The sequence below is a fragment of the Moschus berezovskii genome, chromosome 9, assembly GCF_049115385.1.
Source record: "Moschus berezovskii isolate FMDL1 chromosome 9, NW_MosBer_1.0, whole genome shotgun sequence".
Classification (NCBI taxonomy): Eukaryota; Metazoa; Chordata; class Mammalia; order Artiodactyla; family Moschidae; genus Moschus; species Moschus berezovskii.
Window position 1 is genome coordinate 32992479 of NC_142468.1, and position 27979 is coordinate 33020457.

General features: G+C 39.0%; 2 protein-coding genes across 4 annotated transcripts; one reads left to right on the forward strand and one right to left on the reverse strand.

The window, feature by feature from the left end:
* The first annotated feature begins 62 nt into the window (after positions 1 to 62).
* On the forward strand, positions 63 to 15016 carry TIMM9 (translocase of inner mitochondrial membrane 9). 2 transcript variants are annotated; one of them, XM_088839567.1, is made up of 6 exons: positions 63 to 216; positions 2585 to 2673; positions 2795 to 2873; positions 11842 to 11905; positions 12245 to 12340; positions 14509 to 15016. In XM_088839567.1, exons 4-6 carry the CDS (start codon positions 11867 to 11869, stop codon positions 14641 to 14643), a joined length of 270 nt encoding a protein of 89 aa, XP_088695693.1. In that variant the 5' UTR covers positions 63 to 216; positions 2585 to 2673; positions 2795 to 2873; positions 11842 to 11866; the 3' UTR covers positions 14644 to 15016. The 2 variants fall into 2 exon arrangements, with proteins under 2 accessions (XP_088695693.1, XP_055292614.1); XM_055436639.2 differs by lacking the exon at positions 2795 to 2873.
* On the reverse strand, positions 15016 to 27976 carry TOMM20L (translocase of outer mitochondrial membrane 20 like). 2 transcript variants are annotated; one of them, XM_055436638.2, is made up of 5 exons: positions 27641 to 27884; positions 27425 to 27468; positions 19570 to 19651; positions 16042 to 16184; positions 15016 to 15130 (listed from the first exon to the last, which is right to left on the reverse strand). In XM_055436638.2, the coding sequence occupies exons 1-5, from the start codon at positions 27765 to 27767 to the stop codon at positions 15077 to 15079; spliced, it is 450 nt and encodes a 149-aa protein (XP_055292613.1). In that variant the 5' UTR covers positions 27768 to 27884; the 3' UTR covers positions 15016 to 15076. The 2 variants fall into 2 exon arrangements, 1 of the variants encoding a protein (XP_055292613.1); XR_016038179.1 differs by lacking the exon at positions 27425 to 27468 and having other exon boundaries at positions 27641 to 27976.
* Between the last annotated feature and the right edge of the window lie 3 nt (positions 27977 to 27979).

Below are 27979 nucleotides of genomic sequence, written 5' to 3' on the forward strand. Positions count from 1 at the left end.
CTTATGATACCTACTCTTTCCTCTAGAGTTTCTGGCAGTATAACGAATCGGCGGCGAAGGGTATGAGAGCCATTTGACATCGCCACTCCCACGTGTTCTCTTTCATCCAGCGGCTGAGGCGCCCGGCCTGACCCAGACCCTCCGCCCCCCGCAGAGTCGACAGGCAGCGCAGACCCCCTGCCTCTTATGGTGTCGGATGCGAGAGTCTATCCATAAGTATGGTCTCTTTTCTCTGTCCACACAATCCCGGGTTCCCAGGCGGGGGGCGGCCCGGCAACGCTCGGGGAAAGGTGCAGGGTCCCTGAAGGAGGCCGCCACTTGTACTTGGGGCCGTGGGGGGCTGCAGAACCGGGCAGCGCGTACCGAGAGCGGGTTTGGGACTTCCCTCTGAACCGTGTCACTGGACGAGGGTCGAAATGCGAAGCTCTAAGCCATCTTCAGATCTGGGGAATCGGGGTCTTGTTTTGGGATAGTGAGTTAGACTGAAAGGCACCCACGCCTTGCCCTTGAGCTGACAAGCCCGAGACCCTCCTTTAACTGAAAAATTCTCTCTAGAGAGAATACAAAGGCCAACACATCTTATCTGATCTGCTAATTTTCGAGGATGGACTACTTAAACGTTTCCCTTTACTCATTACTAAAAGATTTTAAAATGTAATCTGATGTAAAAGTTAAATGAAAAATTTTTTTTACAACTCAGCTGTCTTCTTTGATAGAAGAAATCCTAGAATTAAAAGACAGTAAGGGCTTGCCTGGAGAATCCCAGGGATGGGGGAGCCTGGTGAGCTTCCGTCTATGGGGTCACACAGAGTCGGACACGACTGAAGTGACTTAGCAGCAGCAGCAGCAGCAAGGGCTCAGCTTTAGAGAACCTTTTAAATCTTGATGAGTTTCTGTAATTTATTTGTTATATTTCCTTTATTATCAGGCTTTTAGGTTGTACCTGTTCACAATTTGTTTTACAATTTACGTGAATTAAAAGATATAATGACAGTGTCAGCTGTAAGACTTTGGAGATGATTTATCACCCTTATTTTCTAGGTGAAACAAATGTGAAAGAAAAAGTGACCTTTGCCCTCTACTCTCTAAGGTGTACTCATGGGCATAGAAACTCCTTGAAATGACTTGACTTAGATTTTACAACCCCCTTAATATCAGACCTGGGGTTAAAACCCCAGTAATCTTGCCTCTATCTAGTCCAGTGCTCTTGGGCTCCTCCTCTAGGCCTTGAAGCCATCATCTAAACCCAAAAGCTGATGCAGTAATCTTTCAAAAGAATTTTTTGCTCTGATTAATAACATGATGAGTTAGGGTTGCCAGTTAATCAGGCACAATTTCCTAAACCAGCTGCAAATAATATAAAGTTAAGGGACATGCTGCAGAGTCCTATTTTATATCAATATAGCAAGTTAGTGCAGATTGGTTTAGACATCTGAGCTATCAAATAAAGAACAGACAGCCCTGGAACAAAAAACATGGCTCACAAGACTGGTTTCTTTCATTTCTTTTCGTTGTTAACATTTTACTTAATTTGCTTTCTCTTTCAGACATTTTTTTTTTTTGGCTGAACCACTTAAAAGTTGCAGACATCATGACCTTTAACCCTATTTTCTTCAGTATGTATCTCCTTAAGAACATACTTTTACATAGCCACAATATGATTATCACACCTAAGAAGATAACATATTCAAATTTCTCTGATTATCCCCAGAAGTCTTCATTTTTAATTCAAAAGTATTTTTTTTGATTCATGATCCAAAATTCACAACTCTTTAGTCTTGTATTCTAGAACAACCCTTTCTACTCCTTTTCCTTTATAACTTTAATTTTTAGAAAAGACCAGTCATCTTATACATTGTCCCACATTGTGGATGTTCCTAATTATTCTCTCATGATCAGAATCACATCAAACATTTCTGGCAAGAATACCACATAGGTGGTACCACATTGGTTAAGGTGGTGACTGACAGATCTCCCAATGTTAAGGGAAAGTTTTCTTTTTGTGTAACCTGTGAAATGCTTTGATACTACAATGGATATATCCTGTTCGCCAACAACCTATTACCCTGTAGTTTTATTATCCATTCACGAATCCTGCTTGAATCACAAGATTTCCAATTATCAGTACCAGTCATGCTGAACCCAAGATCAGTTATAGTGACAGTGGCTAAGGACATCAGAAGAATCACTTATTGTAAACTAAGTTTGAACAAAATTAGAAATTTGACGGCAGACATGGTACAAATCTGCATATAATTCTGAAGACTAAATAGAGGGTATCTCCCCATCACACCCTAGTTATTTTCCTTTTTTTAATACTCAGAAATTTCAGAGAATTGTTGGTCCTTGTGTGTTCACCTAAACATACATATTACCTGGAAAAAATAGGGTATTAAGTATTTTTTAATACATAATATATGCTAAAGAACTATAACCTCAAACAGACTGAGAAAACTAATTCCACTTATTGAAAAGGAAGAGGCTTTTAAAAGATATGATTTAGCCAGCAGAAATTCAGGTTTCATCAAACACTTAGAGCTTAAAGGGGCCTCAGCAGTCATACTGTAATCCCTCCCTTTTTCAGGTAAGAAATCAGGCCTTACTGGAGACATTCAAGCAAAGATTGGACAACTCCTTTTCCAGAACAGAAAGGAAACTCATGCATCAAGAAAGGTTTGAGCTTGATGACTAACATCTCTTTTTACTCTTAAGTTCCCTGGATTTATATATTTTGACACAAAAATTTCTTAGCATTGCTGTAATCATTCTTAAGACCCCTTCCCTCCCTCTCCAGGTTTAAAGCATATAACCAGAGGTATCGCCTTGGTTGGATATTTGCCTCTACAATAACAAACATTTGCTTGTAGTAAAAGGTAATCAAGACCAAATAAAAGGGCAGGTATATTGCTTCTACCTCTTCTCACTATCAGGTGGTTTGTGTGGCTGTTGGACTTGATCAGTCAGCATAACTAATGATTAAATAACTGCAAAATAGAATGCTGGAAGACTTAGGTCAGACCCAAACTAGCAAGTAAATTTGAAAATCATTTATTCAATCATCTCAAATATTTTCTAGGAACAAGTTCCTTCACTTAGGTATACCATAATCTTGATACTGGAAAATATATAATTGAATGATTCTAGAGAAAAGGAGATCATAATGTTAACACAGTGGTCTCTGAGTACTAGAAACATTTATTTTCCAAATTCTCCAGAAATAGATTGTATTACTATTGAAGTAAGATAAACTATTTCATTTTAAGGAGGAGATATACTATTAAGGACTGTATATTAGAAGACAGTACCAAGAACAAATAATATTTGGGGATGCTCCTTATCTGTATCTCTTCAAAGACTTCCTAATAACAATCATCATTTGTCACTATGAATTATATATGAAAGGGGAAGTGATGAGGTGTCAGCATAGTGTTACCAGCTTTTGAAACTGACACAACATTTAAAGATTTCTTACTTTCTGCCTCTCTGACCTCTGCCTGAGAAAGTCACAAATATGAGTTTTAAACTGAAGAAATACTGGGATAGTAATAAAAACTGATTTGGGCATTATAATTTGCAAACTTGTAAATTTAAGTTCTCACAAAACAAAGATTTCATTTAACACCTATCCATGAAAGTCATCTTACCAGTTTTCATGCTACTTTCGGAGTAGGAAGCCAAAAGAACTCTAGTTCTGATCATTTGCTAACATTTACCATACTGCACACTGTATCTTATTCTTGGGCAGGGAGTAGAAAGCTTGGCAACCTCAAACTTGGAGATTATTGTAGGTTCACATACAGTTGTAAGAAAAAAAAATACCTTGTGCCATTTACCCAGCCCTCCACAATGGTAACTAATCTTACAAAACTACAGTACAATATCACAGCCAGGATACTGATATTGATACAGTAAAGATGCAGAACATTTCCATTTCAGAAGTCTCACCTGTTGCCTTTTTATAGTAATACCTACTTCCCTCCTACTCCAGCCCCGCCTCAACCCCTGGCAACCACTAATAAATTCCCTATTTCTGTAGTTTTGTCATTTGAAGAATGTTATATAAATGGAGTCATACAATACATGACCTTCTGGGATTGACCGTCTTCACTTAGTGTAATTCTCTGAGTTTCATCCAGGCTATTGGTGTATCAGTACCTCATTCTTTTTTATTGCTGAATAGTATTCTATGGTATGGGTGTATCAGTTTGTTTAATCATCTACCTGTTGAAGAATATCTGGATTGCTTCCAGTTTTTGACTGTTATGAATAAAGTTTCTATAAACATTCATGTGCAGGTTTTTGTGTGAATATAAGTTTTCATTTCTTTCTGAAAAATGCCCAGAAGTGCAATTGCTGGGTCATATGATAGTTGTATATTAATTAATTCAACCATTCTGATAGGTGTATTATGCTATATATCACTGTGGTTTTGTTTCCCTAATGGCTAACGATGTTGAACATCTTTTCATGTGCCTATTCATCATCTGTATAATCTTTTTGGTGAAATGTCTTTTGCATATTTTCTAATTGGATTATTTGTGTTTTTACTAGAGTCTCCAGGCTTCTTTGTCTGCTTATTAGTTATCGATCAGATATGTAGTTTGCTTTTCATGTGAAGGCTAAGAATTCTTTGCCCTAAAGCCCAAAGATTTTCTCCTATCTTTATAAGTTTTCATAGTTTTATGTTCTATATATTTAAGTCCCAAATCTGTTTTGAGGTAATTTTTGTATAAAGTGAAAGACTTACTTTGAGGTTAAATTTTTTGCCTATAGATGTACAGTTATTCCAGCACTCCTTGTTGAAAAAGCTGTCTTCACTTAACTGCTTTTGCACCTTTACCAAAAATCAGTTGGGCCTATTTGTGTGACTATTTCTGGTTCTCTGTCCTGTTTCGATGATCTATGTGTCAGCTTTTCCACCAATACCATACAATATTAATTACTATAGCTATGTAGTTAAGTCTTGAAATCAAGCAAACTGATTCTTCCTACTTATTATTTTTTTGAATTTAAGTCCATTTGCTTTCCATATAAATTTAAAAATAATCTTCTTCATATTTATAATAAATGTTACTGGGACCATGACAGGAATTGCATTAAGCCTGTGTATCAGTTTTGGGAAAATTGATGTCATTACTATGCTGAGTCTTCCAGTCCATGAACACAATGTGTCTCTCCATTCAAGTCTTTGATTTCATTCATCAGCATTTTATAGTTTTCAGCATACAAGTCTTGTAGATGCTTTGTCAGATTTACCCTTAAATCTTTTTTGAGTGATTATAAATGGTATTCTGTTTTTCAGTGTCCATTTGTTCACTGGAAGTATATAGAAATACAATTTTTGCATGTTTATCTTGTATCCTGTGATCTTGCTAAACTATTTTGTTTTAGGAGTTTCTTTGTAGATTCTTTGGGAACTTTGGGATTTTCTACGTTCACAATCATGCCATCTGCAAAGAGGGACAGTTTTATTTTCTTCCTTTACAGTCTGTATGTCTTATTCCTTTTCTCGAGTTACTGCACTGGGTAGAACTTCAAGCAGTATGAGAAAGAGTATTGAGGGCAGACATCTGGCTTTGCTCACTATCTTAGGGCAAAGTATTCAGTTTTTCACCATTAACTGTGTAGTATAGGGTGTCGGATTTTTTTGTAGGTGTATATTACCAAGTTGAAGAAGTTCCCCTCTTCCTAATTTTCAGAGTTTTTATCATGAATGGGTACTGACTTTATCAAAAGTTTTTTCTGCATCAATTTATAAGATCATATGACTTTTATTTTTCCATCTATTAAAATGGTAGATCACATTTACATATTGGTGGATTATATTTGCTATTGTTAAGGATTTTTATTTCTATTTTTTATGTCTATTTTATGAAGATATTTCTCTGTAGTCTTCTTGTATGTACCATCTTGTCTAGTTTTAATATTAGGATAATACTAAATTCATGAATAAGTTGTTAAGATTTATGTATATAAAGTTGTTCATAGTTCTGTTCTTTTGAATATACAGGGTTTATATTACCATATCCTGTTTTATTCCTGATAATGATAATTTGTGACTTCTTTGTTAGTCTTGCTGGAGGTTTGTCTATTACAGTCTTTTCAAAGGACCATCTTTGTTTCATTGATTTTTGTTTGTTGCTTTGTTTTCATTTTCATTGATTTCTGTTCTTTATTATTTTTGTCCTTCTACATACTTTAACTGGGTTTATTTTGCTCTTTTTTAGGTTCTTGAGGTTAAAAGAAAAACATAGACTGTTGATTTGAGACAGTTCCCTTTTTTTTTTTCTTTATTTACTTATTTGGCTGTGTTGGGTCTTAGGTTCAGTGGTGGACTCAGTAGTTGCAGCGCACTGGCTTAGTTGCCTTGCAGCTTATGGGATCCTAGTTCCCCTACCAGGGATCAGAACCCACATCCCCTGCACTGGGAGGCAAATTCTTAACCACTGGACCACCAGGGAAGTCACATGAGACATTTGCTGTTTAATATATGCATTTAGTACTATAAAATTTTCCTCTTGGCACTGATTTAGCTGTGTCACACAAATTTTAGTATGCTGTCTTTTAGTTTAATTAAATTCTTGAGAGTTCTTTGATTCATGGATTATTTAGAAGTGTATTATTTATTTTCCAATGTTTGGAAATTTTCCTGTTATCTGGTACGTGTTTCTAGTTTGATTCCATTGTGGTCTAAGAACAGACTATGTATGATTTCAGTTCTTTTAAATTTATTGAGGTTACTTTATGGCTCAGGATATGGTTTATTTTGGTATGTGTTCATTCCATCAGCACTTGATAAAAAAAAACGTGTATTTTGTGGTATTACGTGAAATGTTCTGTAGATTGTATCCTGTTGGTTAATGGTGTTAAGTTTTTAATAGCCTTGTGGATTTTGTCGAGTTGTTATCAACTGATGGGAGAGGGTGGTTTAAATCTGCAGCTATACTTGCCTTTTTCTCCTTAAGTTCTTTCCCTATTTTGCGGCTGTGTTGCTTAAGACACACATATCTAGGAGTACTGTGTCTTCTTGATGGATTGACTTTTAATGTCCTTTTCTGTCTCTGTAAATTCCTTTGCTCTGAAGCCTACTTAATTTAGTATTAATATATCCACTGTTTTCCTTTGGATAAATGTTTGCATGATAAATCTTTTTCCATCCTTTTGTTTTCACTCTGTATCAGGAGTCAGTTTCTTGTAGACAACATATATTTTGTCATTTATCTAATCCACTCAGCCAGTCTGTCTCTTGATTATTTACACCAGTTATATTTAATCTAATTGCTTATTAAGGCTGAAATGTGCTTGTTTGTTTGTTCTAGTTTTTCTTGCCTTACTATGGATTATTTGAATACTTTTTGGAATTTATTTTTATTAATCGAATGTTTTTGAGTGTTATCTCCTTATGTTGTCTTTTAATGGTTGCTCTAGGTATTAAATGAGATATACAAAGCTTATCATAGTCTAATGGTGTCAGCATATTACTAGTTTCAGTGAAGTGTGGAAGCCTTACTTACCTTTACTTTCCCATTTATTTTGTTGTTCTTTAGTTGCTAAGTTGTGTCTGATCTTTTGTGACCCCATAGACTGCAACATGCTAGGTTCCCTGTCCTTCACTATCTCCTGGAGTTTCCTCAAATTCATGTCCATTGAGTTGGTGATGCTGTCTAACCATCTCATCCTCTGCCTCCCCCTTCTCCTTTTGCCTTCAATCTTTCCCAGCATCAAGGTTCAAATAAGTCAGCTCTTCACATCAGGTGGCTAAAGTATTGGAGTTTTAGCTCTGGCTTCCAATGAATATTCGGAGTCGATTTCCCTTAGGATTGACTAGCTCGATCTCCTTGTAGTCCAAGGGATTCTCAAGAGTCTTCTCCATCACTACAGTTCAAAAACATCAGTTCTTCAGTGCTCAGTGTTCTTTATGGTCCAGGCCTCACACCTGTACATGACTACTGGAAAAATCATAGCTTTGACTATACAGATCTTTGTTGGAAAAGTAATTTTCTGCTTTTTAATACACTGTCTAGGTTTGTCATAGCTTTCCTTACAAGGAGCAAGTGTCTTTTAATTTCATTTAGAACCACATCAGACAGTTTTATAATTTTTGCTTCAATTGTCAAATATAATTTAGGAAACTCAAGGGAAATGTACTGTACTTATTGTTTCTTCCTGTGTTGTTCCTCCTTGATGTTCCAAGTCTCCTTTTATAATTTCGTTTCTGCTTAGAACTTTAATTCTTTTCAGGCAGGTTTACTAGCAGTGAATTCTCTTAGTTTTCCTTTGTTTGAGAATGTCTTGATTTCACCTTCACTCCTGAAGGGTATTTTTGCCAGACTCAAGTTTCTGGGTTGACTGGTGAGAAATCTGCTGTCATCCTAATAGTTTATCCTCTACAGATAAGACTCTCTTTTTCTCTTGCAGATTTCAAATTTTTTTTTTTTTAATTTAACTAAATTAACTAAAAATTGTCTTTAGTTTTTAAATGTTTGACCATGCTGTATCTTGATATGGATTTCTTTGTATTCACGCTTTTTGGAATACAATTTAGTTCTTGAATCTATAAACCTATTTTTCCAAATCTGGGAGGTTTTCAGCATTATTTCTTCTAGTACTTTAACATTCCTGCTCCACTTTCTCTTCTTCCAGGACTCTAATAAAACAAATGTTAAATCTTTTGGTACAGTCATACAGATCCCTGGTACTCTGTTCATTTTTTTTCATTCTGTGCAATATTTTTTGGTTATTCAGATTGGATAATTCTGTTCTCTGTCTTCCTTCACAGATTCTTTCCTCTATTCCCCCATTCTTGTTCTGCTGTTGATTCTGTCTGTTGAGCTTATTTGGGGTTTTTTTCCCTTTCATATTTTTCACTTTTTGCTGAGCTTTATATTTTCTTCAATTGTTTTAAACATTCTTAATTGTTCATTGAAGCAGTTTTTGTATAATAGCTGCTTTAAAATCTTTGTCTATTCTAGGATCTCTCATCTCATGTTGGACTTATTTTTTTTTTTTTTGAGATCTTAGTTCTTGGTATGAGGTTTTTTTCTTTATAACCTGGGGATTTTGCATCTTGTACTTTGAGACTAGATTTGTTTAAACTTTTTCTTAGAGCTGGCTGCTCTGACACTGCTTCACTGGGGAGAGGAGGGCATCTCATTACTGCCAGGTGAAGGCAGAAGTGCAAGTTCCTCACTCTGTCACTTGAGGGGTGTGTGTGTTTCAGGGATTTGGGGAATGTTCCTCATTTCTGCTGGGGAGACTGGGAGTTGTGGCTCTCTACTGGCTTCATTGGTATCTCCCTGGCTGAGAGGGACTGGAGTGCCTCACTGCTACTCCCCAAATAGCCTCCACTGACATCCCAGGAGGGTATGGCCTCATTACCATGGGGCAGCAGGCAGGTCCTGAATCTCAGCTAGGGCTCCTTTGATACCACCCCAGAGGGAAGGGAGAAAGGTATTTCATCACTGACAACTGAGATGGAAGGTTCCCCATGCAGTTTCCACTGACACTTAGGGGAGCAGTCCTTATTAATGCCCAGTAAGAATTAAAGCCCCTGTTCCCTAAGAACCCTTCTCTGATGCCACTCTGGTGTGGAAGTTGGAGTGTCTTGTTACAGAGCCTGGTAAGCGCAGAAGTCTACCTGACATATGCTGATTTGGGTAGAGATGAAGACCACAGTTTTTTCTGTGCTGGCCTGGAGTACAGCAGTTATTGTTTAAAAGTTTTCTGTTTTATAGGCTTCCGCATTCCTAGCCCTTTGGTGGAGAAGATAAGCATGTAATGTCCAGGGGGTTTAGTTGTACTTAGTGAGACAAATAGCAAAAAGCGCATGTACCTCATCCTCCCAGAAGCACAAATCCTAAACCTCGTTATATGATATATTAACAGAATCCTCTGTTTCTTTGACTGGTTAGTGATATTTTATAGCAGTCATAAAGTGTACCTTACCTCAGAAGCATGGCTGGTTTCATAACTAGCACAGTACTTGGTACATAAATGTTTACTCAGTGATTATCTACCAACATCTACCCACATCTATCTAGCAAAATTGTAATTGTTAAGATCTCAGACTGTAAAAAAGTTTGAAGTTGATATTAGAAAATGATGTAATCATTAGGTTTGGGTTTCTATTGTGTCCCATAGTTGGAGGGTATGGAATCAGGGTTTCATGACTTAAGTGAGCAAAGAGTAACTATAATGGGAGTATCTTACTTGGAACATAACAATGATGCTAGTCACAGCAATACCTGAAAAGTTGTGACCTTTAGTTAACTCCTGGTATTTTTCAGGTAATTTATGTAGTTAAAATACATATTTCATTTATAAAGCTGTGAAATAAAATAGGAATAAAGAGCATCCTTGATGACTTTTTAGGTGTTTATGGAACACTGGGTTGCCTGAATGTTGGGCTAATGTAAAACCGCTACTGCATTGTTTATAGCAGATACCAAAGAGTATCTTTTTGTAGAAAAGATAGTTTATATCATGTTACTGCTAAATCAAAGATTCTCTAAAATACAGTAGTTAGACTTTTGGAATAAGACTAGGTTAGTAAATAGAAGTGGAGAAGGCAATGACAACCCACTCTAGTACTCTTGCCTGGAAAATCCCATGGGCGGAGAAGCCTGGTAGGCTGCAGTCCATGGGGTCGTGAAGAGTCGGACATGACTGAGTGACTTCACTTTCACTTTTCACTTTCATGCATTGGAGAAGGAAAAGGCAATCCAATCCAGTGTTCTTGCCTGGAGAATCCCAGGGATGGGGGAGCCTGGTGGGCTGCCGTTTATGGGATCGCACAGAGTCAAGTGAACTGGTGCTTCCCCTTGCATGTGGAAAAGATAACTTTTTAAAAATGGCAGTAATACTCATGAACATACAGGATAGGGACAGAAGAGGAGGGAAGACTAAAAGCAAAAGAGGGAAAGTTTTATACATGGTTGGGAATGCTGGAATGGAATTACCATTGATTGCATTTGTTATTCAAAATGAGAATTTTTTTTCATGGTATTAGCTAAAAATGGTAGACATATCCAGTTTTATCTTTTTTGTATTGGTTACCAGGAAACTCAAAGGTAAATATAATACATATAAATTCTGTTAGTTTGCAGTATACATAATTAGCATTTGTTTTTTCTTCCTTTACATGTTGTTTCTGTTTTAAACAGCTTTGTTTTATACAAATCTTTTATATATTTCATCTGTTTTAGAACTAGCCAGGATAGAATAAGTAATGTGATACATTCCTCTGTCAGAATTAACTGGGCCTGTGTCCTCCATTTAGGATATGTGAAAATCCCAGTAATTCAGAAAGGCTCTTTGACTTCCTTATTTTCACTTCTCTGTTGCCCCCAACTTAGATCACAGGTGTCATATATTCAGAAGTTTCTGGTAGGTCTTAAATAGATGGTGTTTGTAAAAAGGATATTTAATAGCACAAGTCTAAGCTGTGTTAGCAACCAGTGGAACAGTTAACTTAAGTACTTATAGACACCAGAGATTTCTTTACTATAAAACTCTACTATGAATGGGGCTTTAACACATGGCTTTGCAAAGTAACAGAGAAAACTGTCTTAAAATTGGAGATTTAGATATATAGGGATTTGGGGTCTTATAGCTAGCTAACATAAAAAAATTAAATTCTAAACTATAAGGTTCTTATTAGTGACCTGGGAAATTGGGAGGCGTGGCATATAATTACATAATCAGAAATCTATAAAATTTGAACAGTAATTTCAAGTAGACTTGTTTCAGTTCTATTTCATAATCTATTCTTGTTTTTATTACCTTCAATTAGCCTAAAAACATTTGTATACAGACTGACAAAACTTTTTACTTTTAAATCAGGTGACTAATAACGTACCAAAAGAATATGGCTGCACAAATACCAGAATCTGATCAGATAAAACAGGTAAGGTAATATAATTAAGGAAACTGAATTTTGCAAAACATAAAGGCATTAGTGGATATAACCATGTCAGTCAGTGATCTCACAAAATATTTATATTTCATTTCCACAGATGGATGTTAAATGATACGAAACAAATTTTTCAGATAGGTTGAAAGATAATCCAGGAAAGGATAAATATTCAACTAGAAAACCTGACTATATTTTGTAGATCATATTATACACATTGAAGGTAGTAAAAGAACCTTTCAAGTATTACAGGATATTTTGCCTAGATACATCAGTATTTAAAACGTTTGTTTTAAAAACCTGTTATTAAAGAACCTTCTGATTTGTTTGTAGTTTAAGGAATTTCTTGGAACCTACAATAAACTTACAGAAACCTGCTTTTTGGACTGTGTTAAAGACTTCACAACAAGAGAAGTAAAACCTGAAGAGGTATGAAAACTGTTGCCCACTAAAAATTCTCTAAGGTCATCATAAAACAATATAAATGGGATGCTCCTAAACATTTTGTTTGTTCCAAGTTATTATATGAATTTAGGCTATCTTTTTTTTTTTAATTGAAGGATAATTGCTTTACAGAATTTTGTTGTTTTCTGTCAAACCTCAACATGAATCAGCCATAAGTATACATATACCCCCTCCCTTTTGAACATCCCTCCCACTCCCTCCCATCCCACTCCATCCCACCCCTCTAGATTGATACAGAGCCCATGTTTGAGTTTCCTGAGCCATACAGTAAATTTCCATTGGCTATCTATTTTACATATGGTAATGTAAGTTTCCATGTTACTCTTTCCATACACCTCACCCTCTCCTCCCCTCTCCCCATGTCCGTAAGTCTATTATCTATGTCTGTTTCTCCACTGCTGCCCTGTAAGTAAATTCTTCAGAACCATTTTTCTAGATTCGATATATGTGTTAGAATATGGTATTTATCTTTCTCTTTCTGACTCACTTTACTCTGTATAATAGGTTCTTGGTTCATTCAACTCATCAGAACTGACTTAAACATGTTCCTTTTTATGGCTGAGTAATATTCCATTGTGTATATGTACCACAATTTCTTTATCCATTCATCTGTTGATGGTCATCTAGGTTGCTTCTGTGTTCTAGCTATTGTAAAGAGTGCTGCAGTGAACAATGGGATACATGTGTCTTTTTCAGTTTTGGTTTCCTCACTGTATATGCCTAGAAGTGGGATTGCTGGGTCATATGCTGGTTTTATTCCTAGTTTTTTAAGGAATCTCCATATGGTCTTCCAGAGTGGCTGTATCAATTTACATTCCCACCAACAGTGCAAAAGCGTTCCCTTTTCTCTACACCCTCTCCAGCATTTATTGTTTGTAGACTTTTTGATGATGGCCGTTCTGACCGGTGTGAGGTGATATCTCTTTGCAGTGTTGATTTACATTTCTCTAATAATGAGCAATGTTGAGCATCTCTTCATGTGTTAGTGAATTTAGGCTATCTTTTATATGTTCCACTGCTCAAAGGAACTTAACCAGCCAAGGACTCTGTGGCATTGAGTTGAATGATATCAAATTTAATATCACAGCCACACCGAACTATGGCAGACTTTTTAAAGAGAAGATGCCTGGGACTTGCTGAATATTGTTCCACAGCAAAGATTCTTTTTTTTAATTGGAGGCTAATTACTTTACAATATTGTAGTAGTTTTTGCCATACATTGACACGAATCAGCCATGGGTGTACATGTGTTCCCTAAAGATTCTTAATAATTAGCTTTTAGTCAAGATGCCCAGGCTAGAGAAACTTGACACAGGTCTCCTATCTGACTCTGAGAACTCAGGTTAATTTTTGGAAAAAGCAGAGCTTGAATCTGGTGGCTCATATTGCATAGATGGACTCTGAAATCCCAGTTCCAAATCTTAACTTTTAATAATCTCTAAACATTTATGTATTTGCTAAAAGTGACATAAACTTCCTCCAGTGGAAGATGCTGATAAATTTTCATGCCAAGAACTGAACATATTAATATAACCAACAATCTAATAAGTGTGTGTTAAATAAATGACAGAGGTTGAGAGATGCTAAGTAAAATAGTCTTACTAAAAAGTGAAAAGTTGAAAATTAAGAATGGGAATTCCCTGGCAGTCCAGTGGTTAGGACTCTATGCTTTCGCTGCTGACAGCCTGGGTTCAATCCTGGTCAGGGAACGAAGATCCCACAAGCCACACCACATGGCCAAAATTATAATAATAATAGCAACATTGAGAATGGACTTTCTCATTAAAAAGGAACAAACCTGCTACTGGACCTACATTTTGACAATCAGAATAACAAATGGGAACGTGGAATTTCACTTACTATTGAAACATACCTACAGAAAATCTAGTCCAGAAGGCAGGGACTTAGCATTGTTTTTAGTACCTACAAACTGGTAAGCATTCAGTATGTACTAATTTTTTTAAATATATGAAGGTATTAACAGTTGAAAGCTATGATCACTTGTGACTTATTGATACCATTTCATTCTCAAACATATTCAAAGAAAGAAAACTACCCACTGGTTATTCTTTTAGTGTGCAATGTTTTTAATTAATATTTTTGTGTTGCCTCTTGGGTCTTTTTATTTCCAGACTACCTGTTCAGAACATTGCTTACAGAAGTATTTAAAAATGACTCAACGAATATCTATGAGATTTCAGGAGTATCATATTCAGCAGAATGAAGCCCTGGCTGCCAAAGCAGGACTCCTTGGCCAGCCACGATAGAGAAGTCCTAACAGATGGACTTTTGATGAAAGATTGCCAACAGCTATTGCACTGGAAATGAGGATTCACCTGATAGAATCCTCTGAAAGCAGTAGCCACCGTGTTAAACCATCTGTCATGACTGGCAAATAGAAACAACTGGAGAAACAAAATTGTTATATACAGGAATAATCAAAATAGAAGGTCTTATTGTTCAATGAAAATAATAAGATGCAACACTTGTTGAGGCCTTAAGATTCAGCAGCTTGGTCACTTGATTAGAAAAATAAACCATTGTTTCTTCAATTGTGACTGTTAATTTTAAAGCAAAATATCATGTATGAGATATAAAAAATTTTATTACTATAAGTAAAATAAATGGAAATATCACTGAGCAGTTGTTTATATAATTCCATAGCATTCTGACTGGACTGTGGATACGTTGAAGTGTTTTTCAATCACGATCATCCTCCAAGTATTCCTGTTCATTCATGTCTGCCTCAAATTGCTGGTAAATACATAAAATAGTTACTTGCTAATCATTTTAATGCATGATCCTTTACTTGCTTCCCTTCTTGTGTCATGGTGGGCACTACACATTCTTATCCTAGCTACATTTTCATATATCTTCAGGAAACATTCCATCTGACACTAGCTTGGGAATGTTCAAGAGTTGATTATTGTGCTTTAGTGGAGACTGTTGCTTTGCATTTTGTTTAAAAGCTAAGAATCCACCATGAACTATTCCAAGTCAGACCAACAGTATACAGTATATTCTCAGCTACTGCATGTGATCAATTGTAATAAAAAGTAAACCAAAGTTAAAGTAGCACCTTAGAGCTAAACAATTCCAAACATTTGCAGGAAAAAGTACACGCAGCAGTTTGTTATCAAATGAAATTCATTCATAAACCAATTTTTTAATAGGTATCAGTCCACTTACGAATATAAACTTGTAATTAATAGAATACTAACTAGCCTATATGTTTAAATTTACCAAAGTGATTTCTGTGTTTTGTCATATTGGAGAGTAGAAGTATTATTCTGCTTCAATAATTTACAGTTTTCTATATTCATTCTATAGGCCATTAGGTCATTTATCTAAGAATACCACTTATAGGCCTCTGTTGACACTGCAGTCAGTCAATAACAGTGATGTCTTTGAAGGTACAAAGATAAACAATGTTAACTTTAAAGTTGAAATGTTGAAACATGTATAATACTCAACAAAATATAAAATCCATCATAGTTAAAGGAACATGAAAGAAGAAACTTGTTTCATCTTAAGAAAAACAAACAAAAATTCAGAGATATTACTCATTTAAAACTTGGGGTCATTCACATACATTGCTGTTTTTATCTAATCAAGCCCAATGGTTATTTACAGTTTTTATTTAACAAAGATAAATATGTGCTCACCTGGCAAATAAGGGGAATTTTGTGCAATAGCATCTCAAATACCTTGGGAGGAAGTGTGTGTTTGAAAACTTTCAGAAGTTCCTGTGGTTGCCCACACACCAAAAGGGCATTGCTGAAATGTTCAACCCCCATTCGATGCTCTCCTGAATAAATTGATAAGTTTAGAGCAGGATTTTAAAGTTCCTCAAACATATATTCTACAAATTATCAAGAAAGCACCAAGCATTAAGACTACAAAAGCATATCAAACTAAAGACTATGAACAAGTCTCAAAAAGAATAAATAGTATAAACAGGGAAATGTTGAGCTGCCTGTTAGATTCACTGTGATCAGGCTGCAGTGTGAATAACCTTCTGACCCAAATTACCATTTGAAAGTGCACAAATTGAAATGTTCATGTTCTGCAATTTGGGTATGCAAGAGTAAATACTGAGTTTATTTTAAAAAGGCTGGCGTCTGTCATTAATGATATGAGTTATCTTTACCTATGTGGTTGATGAAATATTATGGGTGAGACATCTTGATATCCTAACTAAATGAGACTTTTACAAAATAGACTGTATTATTAAAGAGCTGAAACACGATTTAGCGTAACCATGAATTATGTATCTAGGGGAAGACAGATGAGTTTTAGGATGACTGGCTATAAAATAAGAATGAAAATTTGTGAAGAGTGGAAATTAATGATAGGACTTTAAGTTAAAACATGTAATCACTTAGTCTCACTACCTTGTTTTAGGAAAATCAGGCAAAGATCAGTGAAATAATTTAAGGTTTCAAAGCTAATTAATGCCAGAATTAGTAATAGCACCTAATATTCTGAACCTTGAGACTACAGTGTGCTGCCTCTCCTTCACAAGTTATATAATAACAGACGTTGAAATTTTGACATATTTAATATAACTAAGTAGGAAACAAACACTTTGTATCAAACCCTTTAAAGAAAGAAAAAGCAATAATAGTGACTGCTCTCAAGTTGATGGAGCTAACATAACCCCAAAACTAATCAGTTTGGTTAATTAGGTCAACCAAGTATTAAATCCAATCAAATTAGCTAATCAGAAATTTCTATTAAAATTTTTGGCTCTGTGGTCCCTCTGGTTACATAGACATAAAAACAACTGAGACAGCTACAGAACTACCTGACAGCAAAGTAGTGAAAACTGGGTTGGCAGTGGTGGCAGAAGTGACTGGAGAAAACATTACAGAAAATTGGCTGAAAAATTATTGCATTAGAACACTGTTTTCTCAGCCAGTGTGCTGTAATAACTTAGGGGAGTTTAAAGAATAACTTGTATATTACATCTGGAGAAAACCATAATTTGAAAAGATACATGCACCCCATTGTTCACTACAGCATAATTTGCAAAGACATGGAAGCAACCTAAATGTCCATCGACAGATGAATGATAAATAAGATGTGGTACATATAAACAATGGAATATTACTCGGTCATAAAAAAGAACAAAATAATGCCATTTGCAGTGACATGGATGGACCCAGAGATTATCATACTAAGTGAAGTAAGTCAGACAGAAAGATAAATACACTATCATATCACTAACATGGAATCTAAAAAATGACAGAAATGAACTTATTTATGAAACAAATAGACTCAAACAGAAAACAAAGTTATGGTAACCAATGGGGAGAGACAAATTAGAAGTTTGAGATTAATTTATACACACTGCTAAATACAAACTAGGTAACCAACAAGGGAACTATAGGGAACTATATTCAAGATCCTATAAGAGAAAAAATCTGAAAAAGAATATACATATAACTGAACCACTGTGCTGTACACTTGAAAGTAACACAACATTGTAAACCAACGATACTTCAATAAAAAAAATTCTGATACCTGGGTCCTACCCCAGAGATTCTTATTTAATTGGTTTTGGGTTTGGTGGGGATTTAAAGAATAAGCAACCAATGAGAATTTTAGAAATAAAGTAGAAGTATATAACCCTAAAAGTGCTAATTATTTTAGGGGCTCACAGAAATAATGTTATCATCCTGGAGAGAAAAATTTAAAAATTCAAGTTTGCAATTTTTGTCATTATCTCAATATTTGTAATATTCACCTCTATATCTAACTATTACATGATAGCTCTTAAAGTAAATAAAATATAAAATTATTTTTCTTTTGATTTATAATTCATCATTTTCCTATCCATATTTATACTGTCCTAACTCAAAAAATGTTAAAGGTGAAAAGTTCTTTATATTTTAATTGCCTCTATATCAAAGGAGTATCTGGGGCTTCATCCAAATTTGTGTGGCCCCTAGTTTATGTAATCTGGGACCCCATTTAAGAAAACGAATATGAATTAAGAATACAAGATTGGCAGGAACCTTCAAACAGGCCCTTGGAAATGAAAGTCCTTAAAGCTTATGTTTCATCACCTTGTGTAAAATAACTCCTATTTACGTCATTGAAGTCAGCTCTAACTATTCATTTTGTCACTAACATTTAACAGATATTTTTAGTCCATTTATAATCATACCTTAAAGAAAATATTTGTACTGAATAAAAGTACTGAAATTTCAAATTATAATGATTAATATGCAATGCCTTTGAATGGACTTTTTCATTTCTTAAAACATTTAAGCCATTGGATTAAAACATTTAAAACATTGGATTAAAAAATATTATTGGATATTGCTATGAGTTTTCCAGGATTTTGACTGACTTTTTGCTTTTATAAATCCTGGAGGATGTTACCCTCTAAATGCAGAGTGAAAAAAAGTCTCCAAAAACGACAAAAAAGAGAAGCAGAAATAGCTGTAGGCACAGTGATATGCATGGGTGTTTGCAACACGTGAAAAAAAGACATAAATGGGTGTGGTGCTCATTCATCCAACAATATCCTTTATGCTTTACATAAGCCTCAAAACAACTTTTCTTTCTAGCGTTAAACACCACAATAAAGATATTACTGTATACAATGTTTATAAAATACTTATCTACCATCATTTTACCTGACAATATTGTGAAATTTCTCAAATCTATCTTGGTGTATGTGGAGATAAGTCATAATTCAAAATATAATTCATAGTCATTAAGTGTAAGGTACCCCCACAGGTATCATTACACTGAATGATCACTCATAATAATTTTATCATCAAAGTAAGTAATTATTTTATTAAGAATATGCTTAGGCAGGAAAATTTTTATAAAAAAGTTAAATTTTTTTTTAACATTTTGATTCATACAACATTTAGTCATTTGGAAAACTCATTTACTTAGAATTTTATCTGACAGTAAATAAGGTGTTCTTGTATTTGGCTTTGCTTCTCTCTCTGCCCACTTCCAAGATTGCAACATGAACTTGAACACAGACTAACAGAGTGGAGCTGGACAGCAATGAAGGGAAAATGCTGGGACAGTTTCTCTTTAAATGAAGCAGGCTGGTTAACGCATCTAGCGAGTTAAGTTTTTTTTTACATAAAATACCAATCCATAAATATTTCTCAAACATCAGTTATCATAAATAACTGCTTACAAAAGTATGTTTACATTCTTACCTCTGGATAACCAAAGTTCTCCCATTTGTACCTCTTGCAGAAAGAATTCTTGTAATTTTTCATTTTTTGCTGGATCCCACAACTAAAAGAGTCACAGAATATTTAAAAATAAGTAACAAATATAACATATATGGTTACTAGCCGAAACTGAAGGCTTCTCTCGTGGCTCAGCAGTGAAGAATCCACCTGCCAATGCCTGCCTGATACAGAAGACTTGGGTTCGACCCCTGGGTTCAGAAGATCCCCTGGAGAAGAAAATGGCAACCCACTCCAGTATTCTTGCCTGGGAAATCCCATGAACAGAGGAGCCTGGGAGGCTAACTTTTATTTTAAAAGCACATCTTGAATCTAGTTTCTAAATGCAGAGTATGACAAATGCAGTTGCTCTTTATATTTAAAATAATTTCTTAAAATGGAGTTATAATTTCAGGCAACTTAAGCAAAAAAACATGGCAGATGGTGGCTGTGACTTGTCACCATGCACATTTGATGGCCTTCCTAGATGGCACCTTGTTAAATCAGCACACCCACTGTCTGCCAGGCTGCAGCCCAGCCAGTTTTATTCTTTAGTTACCCTAATCCTTTGACACCCTGATTACCATTTTACATCAACTTTTGTACTTTTCCATATATTTTCATGAGTTATATTGTCATTTAGATCTAACAACTCTGAGAAATAAAGTCAGTAGACTAGGGTAATTTCTTAATTTAGCTCTGGTTATAATTGTAAAAAAGTTGAATCCCACCCTCCTAAAAGAAAAAAAGAAAAACATGGCATATTCAAGTTTGGTTAAGATGCTTGTAACAACTTCATATTTTACCCAGCTTGCTAAGTACACATAGGAGAAATCCACTGTAACCAACTCTAACAAAGGTAGCTTTCTTTGTATGTTGCAAACCTATTTTCTTGCTTAGAGTATTAACACTGCTTGTTGATTTAACAAAGGGCATGGTGGGGGTTGACAGGACAGTTGGTGATATTCAGAAGGATGCTATAGTTTGCTATAGCCTGTTTCAAGAAAGTGACCAGGTTCACAGGATAGGATCATCACTGGTATAAGCTGAGAGCTGTCTTTAAAGCTAAAGTGGGCAAACCATGCTCAAAGTATCCACTCCACAGTCACTTCAGCTTCAGTCTTTTATATATGGAGTGTTTTTGTGTTTGTTTTCCCTAAGAATTCTCTTTTTTAAATAGGATGAACCAGCAGATGAGGTCATATTTTAAGCTTTTATCAGCAGACATGCTGATGATCAGTAACAATCACAAGTTTCATTCAAGAGATACTTAGTGAACAAGAGCAGGACACTCTAGGGAAAGCTGGAGAGGGAAGTAGATCTAGACTCCTGTGCCCATCCCCACGGAGCCCAGAGTCTAACCAAGAGAAAAAATAAGCATGCCTGAGTTCAGTAACACATCAACAACAAAGTCCAGTGTCTTCTGGGGCTCAAAATATTAACATTTGGTTGGGAGACCAGGGAAAGTTCCTCAGAAAAGATGGCATTTGAGATGTGGAGAAGCTCAGTGAAAGTCTGATGAAGAAAGAGTACCAGTGGACTTCCCTGGTGGTCCAGTGGTTAAGAATCCGCCTGTCAATGCAGGGGACACAAGTTCAATCCCTGTTCCAAGAAGATTCCACATCCTAAGCCTGTGCGCCACAACTACCGAAGCCTGCATGCCTGGAGCCTGTGCTCTGCAGTGAGAGAAGCCACCACGAGAAGCCCTCACACTGCAACGAAGAGGAGCTCTCTGCTCCCGGCAACCAGAGAAAGCCGACATGCTGTAACAAACACCCAGTGCAGCCAAAAAATTAAATACATTTTTTAAAGAAGAAATCCTGACTGAGCGATCTAATTGAAAAAAAGAATACAATTGACACAAAATTGCAGGGAAAATATCAAGTGATCATATGTAGCTGGATTGTAATACAGTGAACGAAGCAACAATGATAAATACCAGTTACTGAAGCCTAGCTATGGACTGAAAGCTTTCCATATATTATGTCTAATTCCTAGGAAAAGAAGACTATCTATATAGAAGGCACTCATGATGCCGGGTCCATGGTGCGAAGCTAAGTGGGTTCATCTTTCATCTGCAGAGTAGGGAGCTACGTTACAGAGCTGCAGATTAGAAGGAATTTGCTCTGACAGTGTAAGAGGCAGTAAGACAAGGTAGGAAATTATTATAATATTCTGGGTAAAAGGTAATAAAAGCCTGAAGTAGTGAAGGAGCAATGGAAACAGAAGGGGAAGAGAGTACGAGATGGTTGTGGGTGGTTTAGTGGCTGAGTTGTGTCCAACTCTTGTGACCCCGTGGACTGTAGCCCGCCAGGCTCCTCTGTCCATGGGATTTCCCAGACAAGAATACTGGAGTGGCTTGCCATTTTCTTCTCCAGGGGATCTTCCCAACCAAGGGGTGGAACCCCCATCTCCTGCACAGCTGGCAGATTCTTTACTGCTAAACCACCGGGGAAGCCCAGAGTATGACACAAAACAGAAGAACTGGGGATTGACTATGGAAGATGAGGTTGATATTTGAGCAGGGTCACAACAGAGAGCAGTATCAGCATCCCAGGGAAACAGGAGAAGGAACACTGGCAAGGGATGAGATGATGAATTTACTTCTGAACACATAAAGCAGAGGTGCCAACACAACATCGAGACTACGGAGTCTGGCAGGCAGGCAAAATGTGGGGCCCCAGGTCTAGAGATCTGAGTTCACTTATCAGTGAGAAGAGAAGGAGCTTCCAGGGGGATGAGAGATTATGCAGAATCTGAGATCAGTGTTTCACAAAGGATGGGCTTAAGGAGCTATTAAAACTGCAGTTTTCTTGGGCTCCACCTAGGCCTACCAAATCAACTTCTCCGAGTAGAGCTCAGGAATCTGGATTTTTAATGAGTTCCTCAGATGACTTAAATTCTGAAGTCTGAGAATTACTGCCAGCATAACCACTGGGCTACCTCTGACCTCCTAAATCACAATGGCTGGTGCTTGGGTCAAATAATCTGTTTTAACAAATGCCCCAGGTAAATCTAATGCAGATGAATCACAGACCATGCTGTGGGAAACAAAAAGGGCTGGGATAAGGAAGAACAGAGATCCTGTAAGTAGGAAGAGACATCTCCCTGTGCCTTAGTTTATTCATCTATAAAACTAGAAGAACAGAGTTGTTATGAGGATTATATAAAAGAACATTTGAAAAATCCTGCTTCTGCCTCTTCCTCATTTGACATAAACAGATCTTTATCATTTCCCTCCTGGACTGCCACTGATTTTCCTGTCTTTGACTTTCCTCCTCCACCCCATACTTCAAAAAGAAATAATTGCATCCATTTCCTGAAATAAAGTCACCATCACTGTTTATCCACCACAACAGAAAAATTTCAAAACTTTTAAATTTGGCATCAAAGACTTCCACAATAAGACACCAAACTACCACTCAGCTATCTCTTTGGCCACAACACTTTAAATATTGCAATTTCAAGGTCTGTGCCTCTGCACAAGCTGTTTCTCTCTGCCTACAATAATCATGGCATCCAGTCTCATCACTTCATGGCAAATAGATGGGAAACAGTGGCAGACTTTATTTTGGGGGGCTCCAAAATCACTGCAGATGGTGACTGCAACCATTAAATTAAAAGATGCTTATTCCTTGGAAAAAAAGTTATGACCAACCTAGCTGCTGCTGCTGCTAAGTCGCTTCAGTTGTGTCCGACTCTGTGCGGCCCCATAGACGGCAGCCCACCAGGCTCTCCCATCCCTGGGATTCTCCAGGCAAGAACACTGGAGTGGGTTGCCATTTCCTTCTCCAATGCATGAAAGGGAAAAGTGAAAGTGAAGTCGCTCAGTCACGTCCGACTCTTCGCGACCCCATGGACTGCAGCCTACCAGGCTCCTCCATCCATGGGATTCTCCAGGCAAGAGTACTGGAGTGGGTTGCCATTGCCTTCTCCAATGACCAACCTAGACAGCATATTAAAAAGCAGAGACATTACTTTGCCAACAAAGGTCTGTCTAGTCAAGGCTATGGTTTTTCCAGTAGTCTTGTATGGACGTGAGAGTTGGACTATAAAGAAAGCTGATGCCGAAGAATTGATGCTTTTGAACTGTGGTGTTGGAGAAGACTCTTGAGAGTCCCTTGGACTGCAAGGAGATCCAACCAGTCCATCCTAAAGGAGATCAATCCTGAGTGTTCATTGGAAGGACTGATGTTGAAGCTGAAACTCCAATACTTTGGCCACCTGATGCAAACAGATGACTCATTTGAAAAGACCCTGATGCTGGGGAAGCTTGAAGGTGGGAGGAGAAGGGGACGACAGAGGATGAGATGGTTAGATGGCATCACTGACTCGATGGACATGAGTTTGAGTAAACTCTGGGAGTTGGTGATGGACAGGGAGGCCTGGTGTGCTGCAGTCCATGGGGTCGCAAAGAGTTGGACACGACTGAGCAACTGAACAATATTAAAAATATTAACAATATTCAACAAATATTTGTTGGGTGACTACAATATACTGGACACTGTTCTACGCACTGGGGAGACAATGGAGAGTAAAAACACAGACAAGGTCTGCCCTGGTGGAGTTGATTCTAATAAATAGAAAGCATTAATCAAATAATCACATCAACAAACACTAACTCCAACCATTTATAAGGGCAGTGAAAGGAGAGGGACGTGAAACTGACCCAGGCTTTGCCCCAGGGAAAGCATCTCCTCTCTCATGCCCAGCCTTGAATACTCCCTCTCCTACTTTCTTTGTCAACTATATCTTATTTCTCTATGAGACTCCATTTTGAATCCCCATAAATCTGTGTCTTCTGCTCTCCACTACCCTTTCATCAGCGAGCATGAACTACCTATTCTTTCTGGAAAGTTTATCTCACATGTTTCATCACCAGTTGCCACTGACACCATTACAGGTCAGGATTTTGATTACCTCTTACCTGAACTGCTGCAATAACTTTACTTTTCTTCAATCCATCTAGCACACTCCTGCCTGATCTAACATAAAAAGTTTTTTTCTCCCCTTATTGTAAAAACAATTCCTGCTCAGAAATCTTCAGTAATTCCCCCCATTGAATCTGAATTTCTTAACTTGGTCTTCAAAGCCTTCCCAATGCAGGGCCCTTAATTAGCTCTCCAACCTCACCTCCCACCATCCCCAACTGTGACTCCTTTCTTTGTCAAACATTTACTGAATAGAGGGATCTGCCACCCCTAAAGTCTTCTGTGAAGAACTGCATGTTCCAAAAACAGCCACAGCAATATTCCCAGTTCTGCTTGCACTTCCAAAACCAAGCCTCCTCTAACAAGAGCTGGAGTCCATTTCCTCTCCCTTCAAAACTGAGTGGGTCTCAATGAGGCAGAACTGGCACCACCTGGCAGGCTCCATGTTTTCTCTCAAATATATGTATAAATAAATACATATATACAACTGACCCTTGAACAACATGGGTTTTAACTGCCCAGGTCCACTTATATGTGTGTGTGTATTTTTTTCCAATAAACAGTGCTACTGTGCTACAGAATCTGCTGTTCGTTGAATCCTCAGATTTGGAACCACCAATACAGAGGGCCAACTATAAAGTTGCATTCAGATTTTTGACAGAGAGAAGGGTTGCTGCCCCAACTGCTTGCTGTTCAAGGGTCAATTGTGTGTATCAACACACACACACAAATATATTACAAACTTGCTTACCCAGTACAACCCTTCCTCACCATACTGTGAGGAAGACCATGCCACAAGGAGAGGACCTGTGTAGCTGTTCTGTGCAATAGTCCCAGCTAAGTGGCCAGCCAGCATAACTGCCCAGTATGTGAGGGAGTAAGCCTTCAGATGACTCAGCAGGTAGCCCTGGGGCTAACCTGGCTAAAGCTGCTGCTGCTAAGTCGCTTCAGTCGTGTCCAACTCTGTGCGACCCCATAGACGGCAGCCCACCAGGCTCCCCCGTCCCTGGGATTCTTCAGGCAAGAACACTGGAGTGGGTTGCCGTTTCCTTCTCCAATGCAGGAAAGTGAAAAGTGAAAGTGAAGTTGCTCAGTCATGTCTGACTCTTAGCGACCCCATGGACTGCAGCCTACCAGGCTCCTCCGCCCATAGGATTTTCCAGGCAAGAGTACTGGAGTGGGCTGCCTTCTCCGGCTGAAGCTGAGTGGAGCAAAAATGTGATATCCCCACCTCGCCCTCGAAGATTCAGGAGCCAAATAAGATAAAGTAGCAATAGGTAAGCAGAACACCTCCATGATAACGTTGCCCTGAAAGTGATCCTCTGCCTCCTCTGTGCTCCTGTTGTTGTTGTTTTGTCGCTAAGTCACGTCGGACTCTTAACTGTAGCCTGCCAGGCTCCTCTGTCCATGGGGTTCTCCAAGCAAGAATATGGAGTGGGTTGCCATTTCCTTCTCCAGAGGATCTTCCCCACCCAGGGACTGAACCCGGGTCTCCTTCATTGGCAGGTGGATTCTTTACTACTGAGTCACCAGGGAATGGGAGAAGGAAATGGCAACCCACTCCAGTATTCCTGCCTGGAGAATACCGAGGACAGAGGAGCCTGGAGGGCTGCTGTCCATGGGGTTGCACAGAGTCGGACACGACTGAAGCGACTTAGCATGCATGCATGCATGGGAGAAGGAAATGGCAACCACTCCAGTATTCCTGCCTGGAGAATCCCAGGGACAGAGGAGCCGGGTGGACTGCCGTCTATGGGGTCGCACAGGGTCGGATACAACTGAAGCAACTTAGCGGCAGCAGCAGCAGCAGCACCAAGGAATCACCTGTGCTCCTGTTACATGGGGCATGTTCTTTCACCATTGCTAAAATCGATGCTTTTGAACTTTGGTGCTGGAGAAGACTCTTGGAGAGTCCCTTGGACTGCAAGGAGATGCAACCAGTCCATTCTAAAGGAGATCAATCCTGGGTGTTCATTGGAAGGGCTGATGCTAAAGCTGAAACTCCAATACTTTGGTCACCTCATGCAACGAGTTGACTCACTGGAAAAGACTCTGATGCTGGGAGGGATTGGGGGCGGGACGAGAACGGGACGACAGAGAATGAGCTGGCTGGATGGCATCACCAACTCGATGGACATGAGTTTGAGTGAACTCCGGGAGTTGGTGATGGACAGGGAGGCCTGGCGTGCTGTGATTCATGGGGTCGCAAAGAGTCGGACACGACTGAGCGACTGAACTGAACTGAACCTCTGCCATGGGCGGAGGAGCCTGGTAGGCTGCAGTCCATGGGGTCGCTAAGAGTCGGATGCGACTGAGAGACTTCACTTTCACTTTTCACTTTCACACATTGGAGAAGAAAATGGCAACCCACTCCAGTGTTCTTGCCTGGAGAATCCCAGGGACGGGGGAGCCTGGTGGGCTGCCATTGTTAACCTCTGCCACACTTAGAACAATGCCTCACATGCGCAGACTCATGAGGATGCATCCTGTTTCTGAGCTAGAAGAAAGGCCCAGTAGAACAGGAGTGGGCGGTACAGCACCGTACCGGGCCGGGCAGACCTGGGTCTCCTAAGTGTCTGGCGTGGCTCAGGACCGAGCGACCGCGCACACACGCGGCTCAGGAAGGGCAAAGGCTCCTCTTTCTTCTTTTTTAGAAACTAAACGAAGTGCCTTTTCCTACCACGTTATTACTGCCTTTTCACGACCCCAGATGGTTCTTCCTTCCTTCCTCCCGATGTCGGACAATAAAAGCTAAACATTGGCCGAGCGTAAGTGGGGTGCGAGCAGGCATCGAGGCTCTGGGAAATGGCTGCTCAGGAAGCAGCCAGGGACGCTGAGGCCGAGCCGCTCCGGCACCGGCGGCAAGTTACTCACTGTAACGCCACCTCGGCGTCGCTAAAGCACTTCACCTGGGCGCCCCGTCCCTCAGCCTTTCGCTGCTGGGCTCTTCTTTCTGCAAACACAACGTGGCACGTGCCGGTCGTGAGCCCTCCAGCCGCCTGCGTGCGCCCCGCGGGCCCCTAAGCGGCGGCGGCCCGGCGGCCTCGCCTCGCCCCGGGGCCCGCTCAGCCCCACCGCCGCCCGCTCAGCCCGGCCCGTCGCGCCCCCGCCGCCGTCTCACTCACTTTCCCGTAGGCGGCGCCTGAACGCGGGGTCGCCACGCCGGCTCCGGTCGAAGTAGACGCAGTAGCCGAGGAAGGCGATGGCGCCACAGGCCGCCAGGAGGCCGAGGACCGTGCGGACGCAGGGCATCCGGCCGCGGGCGTCCCACGAACCGAGCGTTGGGCGCGGGCCAGCGAGCGCGGGGAGCCGGCAGGCCGGCAGGGAGCGTCGGCGCGGCGCCCATTCTGGCCTCGGGGCCTCCTGTGCGCCGGGCCGCGGGCGTGAGGAGCAGCGCGTCGACAAAGGAAATCGAGGGTCTGAGAGGACGCTTGTGGGATTCTCACAGGACGGAGTAGCGGAGC